The sequence below is a fragment of the Abramis brama genome (assembly GCF_963993115.1).
Source record: "Abramis brama genome assembly, chromosome: 18".
Classification (NCBI taxonomy): Eukaryota; Metazoa; Chordata; class Actinopteri; order Cypriniformes; family Leuciscidae; genus Abramis; species Abramis brama.
In genome coordinates, this window is record NC_139980.1 from 9,552,982 (window position 1) to 9,573,513 (window position 20,532).

The 20,532-nt window shown below is 38.2% G+C and overlaps 1 protein-coding gene across 4 annotated transcripts in view; it reads left to right on the forward strand.

Annotated features, from left to right (window-relative positions):
• The window catches only part of bach2b (BTB and CNC homology 1, basic leucine zipper transcription factor 2b), a 96,339-nt gene that overhangs the window by 45,162 nt on the left and 30,645 nt on the right, over window positions 1-20,532 (forward strand). The window contains exon 1 of one of the 4 annotated variants that reach the window (XM_084091060.1): window positions 7,904-8,025. The exons of 2 other annotated variants lie outside the window; for them this stretch is intronic. Coding sequence is in view for 1 of the 2 variants with exons in the window: in XM_084091058.1 (XP_083947184.1) it covers window positions 19,065-19,073 (9 nt within the window). In the remaining variant the exon portion in view is untranslated. Of the gene's footprint in view, window positions 1-7,903; window positions 8,026-18,962; window positions 19,074-20,532 lie in introns of those variants that run through there. One more of the 4 variants, XM_084091058.1, reaches the window with a different exon arrangement.

Sequence of the window (20,532 nt, forward strand, 5' to 3'; positions counted from 1 at the left end):
ATGCCTGGTGAGTCATCACTCGAGATCGCTGGCAGGTGGAGGGCTGTGAAAAGGCTTTTATCAGGCTCAATGATTACAGTATGAGAGGCACAGCTTGATGCGTGGTGACTCATTCAGAGCCGAGTATGTCTGCACTGAGCATTCTTCTTCAATCTGTGCAGAATCTAGACAGACAAACATTGTCAGTGTATTCAGTGTTGTTATCAGGTACTAGTAAATACAAGGAGGTAAGCATCTGCGAATTCCACATCTATGTATTTTTGAGCCAATCACCCGAGCCTTATATGCATGTGACTAATTATGCATCTAATTAGTGTTCAATTCCTATCGCCTTTCATGTGAGGCATCGATCACATAGAATGTACTCGCACACATTCAACAAAAGGAATCAATGGCCGGGGTCCATGCGAGGTCTGTAGAAGCAAACATTGAGCAGATTGAGTGACGCAGCTGTAAAAGGCCACGCACACACACATGCTGGGAGAGCATGTGAAATAATTGTGGCTGTGGAAGCTGGAGATTGCTTTCAAAACAGTTCTTCAATTTCAGCAAGTCAGAAACAATAGTCAACTAAATGGAAATTCTCGCAGTAAGATATATGATTGTGGAAATGAGAATATATTTATTCTGATCCTGTTCTAAGTCTGTCTGTCAATCCATCCATCCATCTTCAGTGTCACATTATCCTTCATTCAAATCATTCTAAAATGCTGAATTTGGTGCTCAATAAACATTTCTTATTATTATCAGTAATATTATTTTCTTAATATTTTAGGCTGAGTCCTACTCCTATCATAGAGTAATTAGCAGTTATTGCTGACCAGCAACAAGGTCCTGTTATTGCTGTTAGAGCAGAGAGATTGTATTGTACACTTACCTGCGTGTCCTCACTGTCTTGATCCAGTGGTAGTAAAAATAAGCAATAATAATAAATAAAAATGTTTTCTGAAAGACAGATTTTGCAGATCGATGCAACATCATGCAAATTCAAACATTCAATTGTAGAAATAACCTATTTGCTGATTTATCTGTGAGTGTTTATTCAAGAAATACCTGATATACAAGCAGGTTTGCCAAGAAAAAGCAAAAAGGTCATGTGATTTCAAAATGGCTGCCCCCATGATGAGTCCACCTCTCCATGTGAATGAAATCTTTTTTTGATTAGGCTAATTAAATGGCTGGAGTCTTCATCTCACGTTAGTGTACATCATCTTAAACATATTTGTCCAAAGTACTATCCATTTCTTAAGTGCTAAAACTTTTTTTTGCTGTGTGAAAATGTACTGAGTGCCCCTTTAAGTGATTTCTTAAGCAGTTTATAATGATAGAGTGTCTTGTCTTGCATAGAATGTTTCGTAATATCATCTGAGAGTTGAGTTGGATTCATATTTCATTCCTGAGCACGATCCGCGTTTAGTGTGGGAATTCACATCCCTTTTTAATAAAGAGAGCGGATTAGCCATGCTTTCACAGTCAGCCGTCTGTATATCTGCAGAGTTAAACGGAGTCACAAATGGGCTAGACAGGATGCCACACAGACGGAGAAGATGCTGATTTTTATTTTTTTCTCTTTGTGGTGGACAAAATCCTGTCCAGTGTGGATTACCATGTACCATGTCCTGTCTATGTACTTAGTAATCATCCCTGGAATAGTTATATGGTGGACTATAAATCTAAATATGGCACAGTTATTAACCTAAACGTGACACTGGAAAATACTGGAAATGCAGGTTCCAGGTGGATGTTTTCACCCAGAATATAATGAAAGATCACATAAAAACCTCTGACATACTTTGACATCATCTTTTTTATCCTTCTCATTCTTTTTCCATGTTATTCATGTTTTTTTTGTGTGTTTTTTTTCATCTCTGCAGTCTGAGCCATTATAAATCCATTGAAGGATTAAAGGCGCTAAAAATAGGCACTTACGCAGAGTGGGAATTAGTGCGCTGCTTCCTTCATAAACAAACAAGCGTGGATCTGCGCCGCTGGCCTAGGCGGGCCCGTCTGCCCAGGGCTACAGGGAGTCATTTGTGGCCTGTGGGAGGTTGACCTCGGTCAGGCACTGTCGGATGCATGATTCCCTCTCGCTCGCTGCCTCAGAGACGCACGCAAACATGAAGCCTGGAGTCCAACGCGTGGGAGTATTAACGCAAGAGACGGGCCAAAACGCTTAATGATGCTAAACCGCATCCGTGGCTAGCGGCACGCACCAGCCCTCGCATTCTGAAAACTGCACCGAGACCAGACCAGTCCGACCAAGCCGGACCGGACCAGACCAGGCAGTTTCAGACATGTCATTTCAACCTGCTGACCTGCTGCGTGGCCTGTCTGCAAATAGAAACGGCTTCCATGAGCGTTTTCACAACGAGGCGAAACTAGCGAGGGCCGTTACTACACTTGGTTCAGAAGGGACGTTTTCCTTTCTCTCTTTCTATTCTCTCATGCTAATTGTTTGTCGTCCTCCTCCTGTTTCTCACTATCCCTTTTTCTTTCTCTGAGACAAAGATGAAATCGTACTGGGTCTCTCTATTACTCAGCGCTTGAAGCATCACATCATAAAAAACGGGAAGGATATATTCATAAATTAAAAGAGAAGGGGACTTCATCCATATTTGATTTGTAGGGTTCAATAATTAACATGTACAGTTAGCAGCACACTCTTAAAGGCATAGTTCACACAAAAAATTAAAAATGTCATTTACATTCCCTCATGACTTTTCTGTATGATTTCTTCTGTGGAACAAAAAGTTATTTAGAATTTTAACATTTTTGAACTTCTCATGACATGTTTACCTACAACAGGCTAGTAAGCTCCAAAAAACACTGAAACATACCATTGATGTGGATCATACCATTCATGCATTACCATAGACTATTTGGGAGCAGACGTCACAAGTCACTGCAGCTGCATTGTGTTTGTAGAAAAACAGTGGTAACAAATGGAGGAAAACAGGCGAAATCCTCGGAATAAGAGACAAAATGTCTTGTTTTGGATTTGGATGTCAGAATCAGAATGGAATAAAAGAGTCTTCATTCTTACAGAATACCATGGTCGAAGATGCCATTCGAAGCTATAGTAACAAGCCATTAAACGGACAGACTGGTCTGATGAAACCTGCAATGATTAGTATACTATTAAAACATGAATTTGATGTAAACAAGAGGTTTACATAATATTCATTTATGCAGTTCATAGGGGACTTTATAACTCGCAATTGCGAGTTTATGTTTCTGAGAAAATTGCAGGATCTAAACTCACAATTCTGATGGAAGTTATTATCTCAATTCTGATTTTTCTTCTCAGAGGTTTGAGATATAAACTTGGAATTGCAAGAAAACAAGTAAAAATAGTAAAATAGAAAATACCTTTTTCACCCTTTTATCCCATGGCTTCCATAGACTGCTACTGCTCCGCCCACAAAAACATGTCATCTCTGTGTGCAAACACCCAAATAGTCTACTGGCCTCCATTTTATGGACCAAAAAATCTGGCAGTTAGACATTTTTCAAAATATCATCTTTTGTGTTCTAAAGTCATACAGGTTTTGGAATTACTTGAGGGAGGGTAAATGATGACAAATCTTTCATTTTGGGGGCGAACTATCCCTTTAAGCTCTATTTCAAGAAGTGGTTTCTTTTAGTCAAATGACAGCTGGTAGATTTTCGAAAGATTCTTACTGGAAAATGTGGTTTCCAAAGAGGGGCTCATTTTTACCTGTCCTCACTGTACTGAGTCATTCAGATTGACTCAAGACTGTAACTGAGTTTAATTCCCTCAATCTTTACCCAGCCACTGAATGACTAACCTGGGCCCGAGCTGAATCATTCTAGTGTGATTTTCTTCTATTGTTTGGAAATGTATGATCACTGGTAATATCATTATTACTTTATGAATAAGATACTATTTATTCTCTTTCTTATAAATCCATCTCTTTCTTAAAAGTCATCTTCGTGGATTTTTCTTAAGCTTGCAATGTACAGAGTGGGGTTCAAAGCATGTTAAGAGTGTTACATTTTCCTAAATAAACATGTTTCAGTGAAAAGTTGAATTCAAATATATCATGTTTTAGTATTCGGATTGCCCTGCTTTTGATTTAATAACAGCAGTACTTGAGCTGCATGAGCTCCACAAGTTTGTGTCAAACCTGATGATCATGTTCTCCAGTATGATTTGAGAAGATTAAATGGAATTCAATGTAATCAAGAACTAATGTAATCTGACTATCTGTACAAGATTCATTTGACATCAAAACTTTCCACAACTGGGAAATTTGGTGTGCATCTAGTTTTAAAAAGACTTTTGGGGGGCTCTTTTGGGACCCTGCTCAGTGCTGGTGATAGAATTTCTTCATCACACATTGTTGGGTTCAAACACGCACTCTTTCAGTCTAGATCTTTAACCTAAGCCACACTCAAAAGATACAAAAAACGTGTCCCTTCAATTGAGGGCAGGTATGCATGGTGCAGAATGGGTAACTGCAGAGAGAACCTGTGCTGAATGCTGTGGAAGCAACACATTTTCAGAACATTCTTTTCAAAACAAACTTCAGGATATTGCAGATATCTGGCATTTCAAATGTTTGTTACATTATTTGGCATACACTTGTCAACCTCTATAGGCACTTACAGTGAATTAAATGTAGAGCAGCATTGAGTTGAGACAATAGCTGTACAGTTCAGCTGGCCAGTACATCCCATGAGGGACCCTTGGGCCCTTCATGCAAATGTATGTGTGAATTCGCCCCGCATCCCTGGACTGTATCGATACTGATGGAATTCAGAAAGATCTGCATTACTACTCTCCAAGGCTACACACAGTGTTAAGATTCAGTGTTTTAATCAAGATTGAATCAATATTCTGCAAGATTCATATTGATCCCTCAGTGCTGCCGGTGACCCTACATCGGCTAGCGAGATTCTGTGGCATAATCAGTATGAAAACAGATGCTACATCTTTATTGATACGAAACAGGCCAAGTGCGTATGTGTGTGGGTGGATGTCAGTGTTCAAGAAAAAGAGGCAGATCTCTGGCATTTTTAGAGCATCTCGATGACTGAAGTGCTGAGTTTTGTGGGAGCCTTGTATAAAAACAGTCAACGGATAATATTCGAATAGGTCAACAGCATAAATATCACATCCCAAATGTCAGATGGCTGATAAAGGAAACCCTGTCACTAGCACAAAGCAAGCAGTGGGCAGAAGCCTCCCACAGTCTGACATCAGTTAAACACTCTACAGGTTTAAGCTGATCTGAATATTTCCACTTTATGTTTATGTGTGTGCGTTTGAGAGAGAGAAATATTTGTCCTCTAGTTCTTAGTCAGCCTCATATGTGTTTAACCCCAAACCCACAGGCAGTCTCAGTTGCGCACACTTGGGATCATAACCTTTAAAACTATGATTTATCTGAAGGAGAGTATGTGCACTCACGCACCCAGGCAAATACACATAGCCGTTTAGAGGGGAAAAAACATGGGTTATGACTTCATGGAATACAAGAAGAGGAAGGTGAAAATGGCAATAATATTGTCTTAAAATATTGGTAATTTCTCACAATGTCTAGACCTCTACAGCACCACCCAAATGTCTTTTTCAATTTCTCAGTTTGAATTGAGGTAGCAAACGAAATGCAATTTGTCTGCAAGGACGTAGAATTAAAAAAACTTTAATTCAAAGAAGTTTATTAAACAATTATTCATTATAAAAGACTACAAAAACTTTAAATGAAAGTTTGACTTCTAGATAGATAGACAGGCAGACAAGCAGATAGAGAAATAGACAGACAGACAATGAACAAAAACAAAAAACAAAAAGGAAATGGATTTTGGTTGGCTAACATCAGACACCTATAAATAATGTCTGGGGGCCCTGTATGTGCAGAGGGGACCTGTGCTATGCACATTCAGCATCCTTTGGCAGTGTTGGGCCGTGCGGTCTGAGGCTTTTGCAGCCCCTGATAGTCTGAGACTCACTCAGGCCCAGTCCATATTCCTGTCTTCTGTCATTTTCAAAGGAATCATGTTTTCACACCTTTATTTTCTCTCTCGCTATATTTGTCGCATCTCTCAGCTGCTGAGACCTATGAACGGAGAACCTCCGTTGTTTTGGAAACCTACGTGTCTTACGTGCGCGTATGAGACACTCACTAGCAAATGCACATCTCTGTGTGCTTATATTAGCTCTTAGCATTTTGTCACCAGGGCTGCCAGCACGTTATCTGATCCTGAGGGAGTCCATTCTCTATTTCTGCTTTGTAGCTTCTCTAAACACATGCAGGGACTGCATTTTACTCAAGGGTAAACAGCATGTAGTTGTATTTGGAGTAATATAGTAATATAAAGTTTGACAACATCAGCATAAAATCTTAGTTCCCTTTTGAATGAATAGTGCTTTGAATGTATAGGCCTACATGACCGGTTTGCAGAAAAGGAACAAGCTACTTTATCAATGAAGCAGCTATTGTATTGACACCAAAAAAAGGTGATCCGTGAACACTGGTCGTCAATGATGTCACTTTATCCATAAAAAATGAAGAAATATATTTCTGACAATGAGAGACGCAGTTTAAACGGAAGTGTGTCAGATAAAAGGAATGTGCAAAGTTAAATTAGTGCAAAGAGTTAAATTGCACATATATAATCTGTGCAAATGTTCATATTCCATTTAGACTAGCATTGTTTTCAAAGACACACATGACACAGTTTGTGAGAGTGCAGATGTGGGTGGTGCTAAGTGTCACTTCTTTCCTATGGGGAGATTTTCCATCAGCTTGTGTTGGGTTGAGGTTTGTGCAGAAAAATACAAAACAAAAAAACCGGCCACCTCTAATATGATTTTGCTATGTGTAATTAAAGTCTTCCAGTGATGCAGATGTGCATCCCATTTTCTAGAACAGTCCTCTAACGGGTCTAACCACCAGTTAGTTATCTGGGTTTGTTGATTCAGCGGTCAGGCTTGTCGATGGTGTTTGATACTGTATCTATGTGTGAATGGATGTATGTGTATGCAAGCGTGCATTTTTTTAATTAGTCATATCAGTGATGTCTTGGGTGGAAATCTCTGCAGGGTAGCTGCAATAATGCATTTGATGATTGACTCTGGCTGAAGCAAAACTGTGTGTGTGTGTGTCTGGAAACATTTTGCTTAAAGTGCTTAAGCATTGTCAAACTTGACTATATATAGATGCATGAAATGTTGACTTACAGTGGCTACATTCACACAGCACCAGAATACAGTTATCAGTCCTTTAAATTTGATGCTAAATAGATTGACGGACGGACAGACAGACAGACGGACGGGCGGACGGATTGATAGTTTGTCAACAATACAGTTCTGTTCACACACAGAAGTGAGTACTGTTTTATGTTACCAAACTGACTCAGATCCACATTTTGAAAGAGAATATAAAAGTTGTTTGACATCGCTTCTGTAAGCTGTGTGTGAACAGGATTATTCGAGAGTCACACATTTTTGTGAGTATGGTTATAGCTGTCTGTTTTTATAAAAACACTGAAATGTCTTAATGGCATTTTACTTTGATTCTTGAGGCGGTTGAGTTAGATAGTTTTAGATTAGTTCTCTGATTCAGGGTGTAACGATTGCAGTTCAGCAGCAGAGATCTGCAACCCGTTCAGGCATAACATAGTGAGAGTGTGTGTATGTGGGTATGTGCCCTGCCTGTTACCATATAAGACTTCATGACTCATGCTGCTTTGTGACCTGCAATGTGGGAAGTCATGATTCATACAAGCTACATTTAATCAACCTCAGCTCAAAATACTCCGGCATGCGTGACCCCACCTCCCCTGCACTCACACATACAGAAACGATCATCTCCACAGATGCTGCCACACTTGTGTCATTGTGCTTGCAGTGGCCCGAGTTCAAAGTTAGGTTACGTTTACGTAGATCTAAAACATGAAAAAAAATTTTCATTGGAATGGTTTTGTTTGCCATGGGAATTTCCAGACTATCCCATCATCCTTTGCACTGACATGGTTCTGCTGTGACATCATTCAGAGGTAACGGTGCTTTCATCAGATCACAGGCTTTCTGTTGTGAAGGCTTTTATGACAAGAGTACTGATTTATTTAATGTGTGGCTTTTCTGTTTTATGCGTAATCAATTGGAATTTAAAATTGTAAACATTTGACAAGTTTGAAATTTGCCTTTTGCTGATTAATTATATTTAAAAAATAAATATGAATTTTATTTTAATTATATTATATTGTGTTATATTAAATGCTGATTGCTGACATGCTCTTTTTGGCATAATGTTCTGAGGATGATTGAAAATGTTGCCATTTATATACGTATTCTGTCTCATATTTAGAAATAATCTTAAGCAACCTGCACAAAGCAAACTGACCATATCATAGCGGAGATAAACGCCACCTATCTTGAGGCAGACGTTGTGCCTTTTTTACTGAGTGGTTTTCCTAGATGGCTGTGTTTAGTATTGATTTATTCAAAGAGTGTTTTTGGTCTGCGTCTCCCTCAGTGACATCAAGTACAACAGTGAGAGAAGACTAGTTTTGACTAGCACTTGATTTCTAACTGCTCTACCAAAAGTGGTCTAACACATCTGAGGGTCAGTGATATTGTCCATGTGTAATATTTTGTTGTCGCTTTTGTTATTTCTACATGTCTGCAACACGCAGATCCTCGGGCGGTAGGGGTCGTGAGAGATTGATGATGATGGGATTGGGCTTCTGCCTACCCCAGCTGTACAATAACTCAAGCAAAGCCGTGCCCCCTCTACATTTTCCATTATGAATAAGTCGCACTCACACACACAGCTGGCAGTCTCAGTCTTGAATAATTAACAATGTCTCTGCGTACTCCAGGAAAGAGAGAGAGAAAGGGATGATGCATGGCTCTTTCTCTCCCTAGGGTTGTAGCACAAGCAGACAATACTATTGATTTCTGCCTGAGCAAGAGGCACTTGAATCCATTTAGAGATTGAGCTGGGCATAATGAACACAGACATGACTTCATACCTTTACCTTGAACTTTCCTCACACAACCAGATCACCATGCTTACATGTATAAAGATGGCATCGCAATGCAAGTGTAAATAAAGAACTGGTCATTTAAATAAGTACAGCGTTTTCTTTATGCAAGAAACACTATATATAAAGACTATAATGTTTATGTATTTGAGGAGTGGAGAAGAGTGTCTTATGGTTTATTCACACTTGGCATGTTTGGTTTGATTAAAACGAACCCTGGTGTGATTCCTCTGTTAGTGCGGGTTAATTGAATAAGTGTGAATGCTGCCATCCGAACCCAGGTGCGCACCAAACAACGGGATCGAGACCACTGAAAAGATGTGTCTCGGTCCGCTTCCAAACAAACGCAAAAAAAAACGGGACATGATGTCACAAGATGCGACCCTAAAAAGGACAGAATGCTCAAGCGTAAAGTTTTTTCTCATCATAGTCGTGATGTAGGTTGCCCATCACAGTTCTCTTCGCAGCAGATCGTCATTTGTGTGTGTGACGGAGGAATTCTTGCCGCTGTTTTGATTCCTTTACACATTTTATAAGCTCTTCACGAGTTGGCAAAATCATATGCACACACAACAAGCGCATTTATTCTAGCACACAGCATTGTTTTGGATGTTTGGTATGTTCCGTCGCGAAATATACACAACAAAAGCCGACCAATCAGGTTGCCAATGTGAATGCCAAGTGGACCAGGACAAATTATCAAAAAAAAAAGTTTTTTTTTTTGGTCCGAACCAAGTGAACCGAACTGCAAGTGTGAACACACCCTTAGTCTAGCATTTGTTTAGCTTTAAATAGCCTGTGTATAGCATTTCATCTTTAAAAACATGGGATTTTGGCCAAATGACAGAAAAAACATAGCGCCCATATAGCTACAGTAAACTTTATAACCTGTAAGTTTATGAAAACGTAATGCGATGCACTGACTGCCTCAGATGCAACCATTCTAATGATGGACAAAACTTAAAATTGCTGGTTCAAAAACGTTGTATTATTATGTTAATAATATAATGACACATTCAAGGTTTCAATGTGTGTATATATGTGTATATATATATATATATATATATATATATATATATATATATATATATATATATATATATATATACACATATACACATATATACACATATACACATATATATATATATATATATATATATATATATATATATATATATATATATATATATATATAATATATATATATATATATATATATATATATGTATATATATTGTTTAAAACTATGATTACATACACACTCATATATATATATATATATATATGTGTGTGTGTGTGTGTGTGTGTGTAATCATAGTTTTAAAAACAAGAGAGAAGGAACAACATTTGACCTCAATCTGCAGTGAAGTCATAAAATGGTTATCGGTATTTCATATACGTAGAATATCCTTATTACGTCTGCTGTGTCTGCCGGTTATGAAACTGTGCGGTTGTGTTGACTTTAATCTGATAAGCATGTCTGAAGTATGACTGAAGTGAGCTCAGATAACACTTAGTTGTGTATTCAGCACAAAAGAGCTCAGTCAGGATGTCGGTCAAGGCTTCCAGAGGCATAATGGGATATCTGCATCGAACAGGCACATTCCCAATCGATCCAAAGATCTTATGAACTTCATCACCATGCATAAGATTTCATGCTTTCTCCACTGCCTGGACCAGTTAGATTTTATCTTAAACAAAACTGTACAGCCAAATTTGTGTCTACTGTGCCAGTTATTCCCAACCAGAAGTAAAAACATGGCTTTGTTAAAGGTAAAGTGTGTAATGATGGGGCAAAGAAAGTTTGGGAAGTACTGTATCAAGCCTTTTGCGTGCAGACCCAGAGGTCCCCAGTCATTTATCTGCATGTGGCTGAACTGGAAAGCCCCAATGAAAGAATAAAGAAAAATCCCTTCTTCCTGTCCTCTCATTTCTAAATCTGTCTGTTTTTGTCGTTTCTCACTCTAGTCACCAGCTTTTTGCTGCTTTCTCTCTCCTTGCCTGTATGTCTGTCAGTATCTATCATGTTCATGTAAATCACAGACAAGCCTGTTAGTAATACTGAAAGAAGGGTGTTGAATAGTGTCAGGCGATTTGGTTTCTTACACTTTCACATAACCTAGTTCCTCTTGTCAAATGTTTGGTGAGGTGTGCTTTTGACCTATATGTATATACAATGCTGTGACAATATACCGCCTTGACCTTATTAGACCTCACCTTAACTCATTGATGTCTGCTGAAAGCAGGTGCCCTGTGCGATATGTTATGTGTGTGATCATTTGTGAATTATTGTGTCAAGACCCAGCCAAAGTTAAAGAGGCTTTAATTAGTTCTCAAGTAGATTTATTGAGTAGTCTCAGACAAGGGCAGAATAGGAGTAAAGTGTTCTATGAATGAGCCGTTATTAGCTGTATAATGAATGATAAGGGTGAAATAAAGTGGGGAGGACTGAGGGTGAAGAAAGGATGGTTAAGTGTTGAAACTTCAGGTAAACATTCAATTGAAACATTGATTTTATGCCTTGACTATAGCGACATATGGTGCTTGAGGTGCATATTTTAAATTTAGTAGAGGACTAAATTAAACTATGTTGATAGATTATATTAACATGTACACTATCAGTTTATAAGCTTTTTCAATTAGCTAATGTGGACAAGCAAGAAAATTGTTTTGATTAATAATTGGATGGATACACAGACAGAGCAGAGCAATATCTTGGATGTGTTCTAAGGTCATTGATAAGGTCACCCATCAAAAACTTGGCACCCACACGTGAAATCTAGACTTCAGCTTTTGCATAAATGATGAAATTGAAACAAATTTAGTGGGAAAGTGGAAATGTTCTGCTCTTGTCAGTAATAAGAAGTGAGTTGGTAGTCTCTTGACCTTTAAGAAAGAAATAGGTACATTCCTCATAAGTGCGTAGGAGAGTCGCACAGAGAAACGATAGACTGATTATGTTCGGCACTAATGAAGCATGATTATGTATCCTGGATATGCAGTTAGCCTTGAGAATGGTAATTGCATTCCATTAGGAACATCACTGAAAGTGTATTTATAAAGTCATTTTATTCTTATCAAGTGCTTATTACCGATATGATTGCAAGGTTAAGGCTTTCTGCATGTATAGATCAATTTGAAGGAACAGGGTATGAGCCTGGAGCCAGTCATTATTGCAAAATCAAAATATATTAAAGTGGTCTTGTATCATAATGAAGGGGTTTATTTTGGTATAACAACTGGCTGAATACACATGTTTCTACCTGCTAATTACAAGACCCCTTGCCTAATTAATAAATAAATAGATATCAATTATTTATTTGAGAAATTATTTTATTATGTGAAAGGAAAGAGACAGCAGAGTGATGTAGGAAATCAGATGCCTGGGATGATCATAGCAATACAAATATATTTGACCACAGATGATTAACCAAACAGAATGAAGTATTCCAGAGAGCTGTCTATAAAACATTAACGTGTCTTTTTAGTTCTTTAAAACAGCCTAGTGGACGATGCAGATTCTTTACAGGTGCAAAGATCTTAGCAACAAGTAATGCCTGCTTTTATATCTTGTGTTGTTTTGTGATATTTCCCAGAGGCTTTTGTATTTATTTCCACCACATCCAGCACCCGTTTTCCCTTAGTCAGTCGAAGTATGATTAAAAAACATGACAAAAATCCACATTCATTCAAAGCTTAATTAAAAACATCTGGCAGTGACTGCAAACAGGACTCCAGATGATGCATTTGCAAATGTGTTTGTTTATATAGTTTTGCCTGACAACCCTGCAGCCTTGCAGTAAAATTAAAGCAGCAAAATAAAATAAAATAAAATATCTGTAGGAGAAATGTCACAACATATCCAATAAATAAATAATATCATAAATGTGTCTCAGTTTAAGCATAAGCACTTAGTACGCCAAATTTTGCTAGAGGCTTATATAATATACCACACCCAATATTTTTTCTCATACACAAATTAAATAAGCTTCTTAGTTCTTCATTTGATCTTAATCACAGAGACCTACAGGATCAATAGTAATATGAATGTGTGATGCACACTTAAGATTATCATTCTGGACACTCCCACAAGCCTATTATGCCATTTCATGCACCAGATTTGCACACATGCACAACTGGAAAAGAGTGATTGCCGCTGAGGAGGCATGTGGAGGATCTCCTTCAGACAAGCACACTCGTGCACGGAGAGAGCCAGAATGACTTTACTTTGAGGGACTGAAGTATCATTTAGCTTTATTTCTGCAGTCAAGAGTGTTTCATGGAAAAAAAAATCCATCTTCTGTCATCTAATGATCGAGAACAACAACTCTCAGCATCTCACAAGCCCACTGCATGTGAGAAGGTCCAGAGAGGGTTGTTCCTGCACTGCTGCGCATGAATCAATCTGTAGCCAGTGGCTAATGTTTCAACAAAGCCGAGGAATTATGCTCATTCCAGGCCCTTGTCTTTACACATTACCCTCTGTAACAAGAGGTATTTACTAAGATTCCTACCCAATTAAGATAAATAATTCTAGGAGAGCTGGTAGAGTCCAGCATGGTAACAATCGAGACCGTCTTCTGCCGCGGATGAACACTCTATCAAACATTGCTCTAAATGTCCATTATTGTCATTCAAGCCCACTGAGACAGAACCATTAAAAGGGCTCCATTAGTGAGTGTGCACTTTTGCCAGAGTATGTGCATGTGGAATAGTAGGATTAGTCATAGACGCTGATGATTAATACCCAGCAGACCTGGAATGTAATGAGCCATTAAGTCTGTTTCAGTGTCAGAGGGTTGAAGGAAATGTACTACCGCTTTCTAGGCTCAATCACAAGCCTGTACAAGGTGTGTGTGCGTGTGTGTGTGTGTGTGTTCACATGTGTATACTCTGATTGCACAAGGTAAATGGGCTTTTAACAGTTAATAGCCAATAATTACTGGTGGACAGCAAACCCGTCGAACTGCAGGTTTGGCTTTTTAGTGTCATCACATCTAAAACCGCTATAGTTCATCGGATCATTTGCTAAAATGCCAAGTTGAATGTAAACCTATATCATGCTAGGATTTAGCGTGAGGATTAGCATAAAGCAAATCAATGGCTTTTAACACTTCATCTGCAGTAATGGTAAAATGAGTGTTGGTAATGATTATGCTAAAATGTTGGAAATCATTCTAATATGCATTTCTTATTATCATCAATGTTGAAAAGAGTGGAGCTGCTTAATATTTTTGTGGAAACCGTGATCTTTGCTGAATAGCCAGTTCAAAAGAACAGCATTTATTTGAAATAGACTTTTGTAACATTGTCTCTACTGTCACTTTTGATCAATTTAATGCGTCCTTGCTGAATGAAAGTGTTAATTTCTTTTAAAATAAAATCTTACTCTAAACGTTTGAACAGTAGTGTAGATATTTAAAACAAGTTGATTTCATACAAAGCAGGCTGTCAGTTTATTTACTGCTGTTTAGTTCATCAGTAAATCAACTTCACATTGATCCTTTTAGCAGCTATAACAGAACTGTGATTAAAATTTTTAATAAATGACACACATAAAACAAGCAATGTGACAAGAATGTCACTCAATCTGTCAGTGAAGCTGTTTGTAGTGCGCAATAAATCTCTTATTTACACTGTTTGTCTTGTTGATTTACAGTATATTGGGAAAGATTTGAATGAAATGAATGAAACTTGACCAAAATCAATGCTGTAAATCATGCTTTTCTTGTCGCAACAGCTGTAATCGTAATCTTGATCATTTGTCTGATTTATTGTATTACCCGAGTAGTAACAATCTGTAGAAGTATCAGACTGAAGTGTATTTAGGTCTGTAACTGTGGTCTCTGGATGGAAACCATGGTTACTGTGGTAATTTTAGCAAGGCTTGTGTATGGAGATTGTCACAGGTGAGCTGTATATGTTTTCTGTTAACGTAGCAGTGCAGACAGCTTTTTTCTGTCAGATGTGTTCTGCTCCGCAGCAGAGAGTGTCTGTGGAGTCGGGAAAGAGGACATGCATCACAGAACGCATCAAATGCTGTCATCCCCCAAACCGCAATGTCAGGCCTTCCTGCGGAGCGCATTCCCGTTCAGGACAGAATCTGAGCTGTCATTTACTGATGTTATCTGAGATATTTAAACTGGTTAATGGTTGACAGGCATGGAGACACCAATATCTGCTTTGTTGGCATAGTGAAGCTGTAAAGAAGGCCTCTCAGGGTTTTGTTTATTTTTAGGGTCTCCAATGAGTTCATCTGAAATCTGAATAAGCCAGAGAAGACTGCTCAAGTGCTAATTATAAGGACATGAGGTCAGTGTACTCTATATCAGGAAAATGACTGCTTTGTTAAATGTGGTCATAGAGAGTGAGAGAGAGAATTGGAAGAAGATGATAAGGGCTGTAGTTTAAAGTCCCCCTGTAGTCAATAATTGTATCATTTAAAACTAATCTTTGATCACCAAAATTACATATTTAAACGTTTTTTCAAATGTATTTCAAATGCGATTTCAAACCGTGTTTTTGTTTCATTGGAGTTTTAAGGAGAAAATACTCAGCAATGGTGTTGACTTATGAATTTGCTCATGGTTTGTCTTAAAGCATATTAAAAACACCACATAGACATTTAAGTGTTCATTAAAAACTTGATTTACACTACAGGGGGACTTTAAGAGATGAGAGATGCATTCTTCAACAGCTTAAAACTGAAGTGGACAGTATATGTCCGATTTGTGAACAAACTGTTCTTTCGGAAAAACGTGCCTTTACGTCCAATTCACTGGCAATTGAGTTCCAGTTCAAATGACCACTTGGGGCAATAAAACACCAACAACTTTTATTCCTTTTCACACAAATTATTATTATGGGGCAGCTTATCAATGAATAAATTCTTATTTTAGTGCGATTCCTTGCATAATACTATATTAGACCTGAAAACACTTTTACCATAGTGTATCGTACAGCTTTGCATTTGCGATATAAGTCCCATGAAACACGTCACAACACTATATAAGTGCTTAAAGACTTTCAGAAGCACGCTAAAATGACATGGTTGCTTTAGCAAATGCATTTTTATCTCACATTACAGTAGCTTTTACTGATGCTATTGGTTAGGTTTACAGTAGGGTTTAGTGTAGGTAGTACATTATATTTTTAAGCGCAATAGAGCATTAACCTTTTAGCGCCACTCACTGGACATTTCATTTCCGGACTGCTGCGAGGCGTACAACAATCAACGTAATAAAACATTGCCAGATTCATGTTCATCTGTTTCAGATAAAACTCAACGCACTTTTAGTGGCATTTAACCCTGTGTCTTGAAATGTGCAAGAAGCAGCGTAATATCATTTTGCAGAAATTATGCTACAGACATGCTTTCCCAATGAGCCTGGGTTGTTCTATCTTTTCAGTTGAATCAATTGAACCGGTTCACCACACCAGTTTGAACAATTCATTCTCAAATCAGACTGAAATCAGCTAGGTTCTCGAGTCAGCACAGATAGTCCTTTTCCATCATATCAGAACACCATGAGAAAACACTTCATTTTGAACGTGTTCTTTTTACGAGCAATTGGTGACTGAGTCTGTATTGTTGGATACACAATCATTGTTCATTGTCTTGGCGGTATTCATCTCTGAAAGTAAGGCTCCATGCTCAATCGGCTGGTTTCAGAATAGTCCCAGTGCTCTGGTAGTCTTTCAGGCCCTTGAGCGGGCAAAAGTAGAACGCCAGCGACAGCTGTCGGAAACCCATCACAGAGCTCTGCTTTTGATGTGTGTGGGAGTGTTCCTTGCAAAACCAGTTAGCTGCCACAGTTAACAAGATTGAGAAAGGCCTGTGGAATAAAAAGAAGAAAGGGAACTTCTCGAGGGAACGAGACGGAGCACAAACCCCTTGCATCCCTCAGCAGTTCTAATCGGTAACACGTCCGAGAGTAGTCATTTGTGGTGAGTTTGTGTGCATATGCATCATCCTTTTGTGCACAAAATGCACACATCTGAAAATCACAGCATGGAAAGAAAGCACATTCCAATTTTGAAATAGTGTGTTTGGCATCTTATGAACCTTGCAACCACATCTGGAAATATTATTCTTGGAAGACAGGTCATTATCCACCAAAGGCAGGATAGAAAACATATTTAGAGCGAGGAAAAGAAACAAAACGAAAAACAATAATTGGAGTGACCAGTTGGACTGTTGCTCTAAATGTCTGGGAATGTAGGACACAAACTTGCTTATACATGGGTACAGCTCTGTCAAATCTCACAGTTCGAATCAGTATTTCTTGCACCATTTTTAAAGCAGCGGCAATCCCCCGCTACTGAATCTTCAGTCACATGGCAAAATAAATTGTTGTGAATGTGAGTTTGCAGACTGTATTGAATGGGATGCGATAAAAGGGGCTGTATGCTGTGAAATACTGCTGACAAGAAATGTCTTATTATTGACTTGTCCTCGCAGGCTGCGGCCTAAACAACATACAACGCAACCGGTGCAGTCGAATTCAAGAACAACTGAATCTCATGAAATGGTTCTTTGTAGTGAATCAAAAACAGACTTTTTGCTCTGTTTGTTTTGGATTTGATTAAAAGGACCGGTTCATATAAGAAACAATAGGTCAGGAATCAAACTAACCTGCTTGTGCTGTATAATCCTAAACCGGTTCTTTTTAGCAAATCAAAAACATACAGCACAAGTCAAATTTACATTAATTATGTTAACCCTTAAGCGCTTACCTCAGATCTTTAGTGACCAGGGACGTCATTCACTACCCTCCTCCTCCTCATTCATTTTTTAAAGTTAGACATCAACCTTCTTAGTATTCCTCAATCAATTCATCATAAACTTTTTAACAAGCAAAACAATAAAAAAAGATCAAAGAATGCCTATTTTTCCATTCATTTTTTGTCAAATTTGTATAGGGTCGCTAACGAACCGAGGCTCTGCACAACAATAATTGAATCTTTGATGACTGACTAAAGTGCAAATAAACTTTATTCCACAAGGTAGCAATGTCTGATACACAATGATGAAGTGACTTTCACTCATAGTTACCACAGGCAGAAACAAAAGAATAGGATGAATCATCAGCAAAACTTGAAATGGCTCAGTGATTTACTGCAGAGCAAGTACTGAACGCAGTCAGATATTAATGTCACTCTCACTTAATGGTGGATCTGGCAATCAAAAGATTGATTTTGAAGATGTTGAAAATTATAGTTTTAAGAATATGGTTGAGATCACGAATATGAGCCAGATGCTGAATGTACTGGGAAATTAGCTTTAAAGAGAACAGTGATGATGGTGTAAAACATCTGCTCAAACTGAACTCTTCCAAGCTCCAAAAGGTAACAAAATATGCTTTCATGTATTCTTCTGTAATTGTTACTCTAATATCAGGAGAGTTTTATATTATCGTGACGCGTATAGATCCATCTGTGTTAGAAATAGACCCGGGTCGCTAAACACCTGAATATGTAATAATGATTGGCGAAACATTCATGCATTGAAAGGTTAAAATTATTCTTTGCATCTTATGGATGTGATTGGTGCTTTGCACAGATGCATTATTGCCACCCATCTTTGTCTTTCGTTTTCTTTCTTTTCATGGTAACCACAGTGTCCCTCCCACACACACACACACGCACATATGCGCGCACACACTCACACACTGCAGTGTATCCTGAACCCACATGCCGTGTGGTTTGAATTTCTCTGAGACTGACTGAGAGAGATAAGAAAGAGAGGCGTCGGGCCCACTGATTCCATTCTCTTGGTTGAGGAGTTTCCATTTGCACACACAGCCATTTCCAATGACCAAGGACAACTTTCCTCTTTCATGTTTTAATTTGTGCTGCAGTAAACCGTCAGTGTTCGTCAAGGCTCACGGCTTTTACAGGCTCGCTCTGATTGAAGGAGCCCTACAACGATATCCACCGCATGCAACCTGCCTTGTGGAGCCAAGCTTTGAGGGTTTGCGTCCGTCTGTTTCGTCTGTACGGAGTACACAACCTGCCAATTTTACCCAGTCAGGAGTTAAATCAAGATGACAAGGGTAAGAAATCTCAGGTCTGTGTCTCTGTGGGTCAGAGTTTGCCTAAGGTGCAGTCAGTGGTGGTTGTGGGAGCAGGGAGGAGCGCTGGCTGCACAATCCACACCGCAGCAGGGCAGACAGGGGCAGCCCTGGCTTCAGCGGGGATGGAAAGAGCAGTGTTGGCTGCCACTAGAGCTCTGTAGGAATTGTTTAGTCATGCACCGATCATTCCGCAAGCAGAAGTTGGCCCTGGACAACTTAAATAGCTCAGTGTGTTGTGGAAAAGACTACTGGCAGAGACTGAAAGTAGAGATTGTGTAGTTTCAAAAGCAGTTTAAATCTGCCTGATTCAGAGCTTAAGCATCCTCTTTTTCTGTATGTCTTTTCATGCTGTGCTTAACCTTGGTTGTTCAGCTTTTTAAACCCCAGGCAAAATGCACTTTTAACCCTGAGCAATGCAACGTTTGTACTTGTCATTTTAGGGGGGGAAGCTTCTGAAAATGTGTGCCACAAAGTATCATGGCTTTTTGGACAAGGTAGCATGAGTCTACCATGTTTGTTTGTTTTACATGTACAGTGGTACAACATAAAAAATGCTTCCATGTATTTTTGGTCCAGTACCAAGGAATTTCTTGGAAGTACCTTGGAGTACCATGCTAATACTATGGTACATGAATTCTAGTATATGGTATATATGAAAGCGTCAACCTAATATAATGTATCATTTATAATATAATAAAATAATTCATTATATTTTATACTATGAATATGTAAAATATTTTATTTATATATATATATACTATTATTATATTTAGAATTAGATTTTATTTTATATTTTCAGTTAAGTTTTAGCAATTTTGTAATATATATCTTTTTTGCTATATTTCTATATACCTTAATTTTATTTAAAAAAAAAATCATTTTAGTGTTTCAAATTAAATTATATTTCAATAATAAATTAAAGTTAAATAAACACTATTTCAGTTTGTTTCTTATTTTCATTTAGGTTATTCATCTAATATTTATATTTCAGCTTTATTTCAATTACTGAGAGCGATTAAAAATTGTTGACAATAACAACACTGATGTTAACCGTGTAAAATTATTCTGTTCAGTGAGATCTTGTAGCATCGGACAACCAATCATAAACTACACAGTGCTTACCATATTAATTATGTATGCACTATGCACAGTCGCATGTCCTGATTTCTCTGAGTCAGACGTGTTCCTAGGTCAAAATATTTTGTTGATCCTGGAACAACATTCCGGTCCGAAACTTTAATCCTAACTGTATCCCTACACCTAAACCAAACCCTAAGTTATCCGTAAAATCAGAGGGAAATGATAGGTGAATGACACCGCTGTAGAAGCACCAAAGCCTGTTTGTAAGCCTAAACTTGACATCAACTGTAAACACGTCCTTCAAATCTGATTGGTTGATTGGAATTTTGTTCCAGGTTTAACAAAGATGTGGATCCAG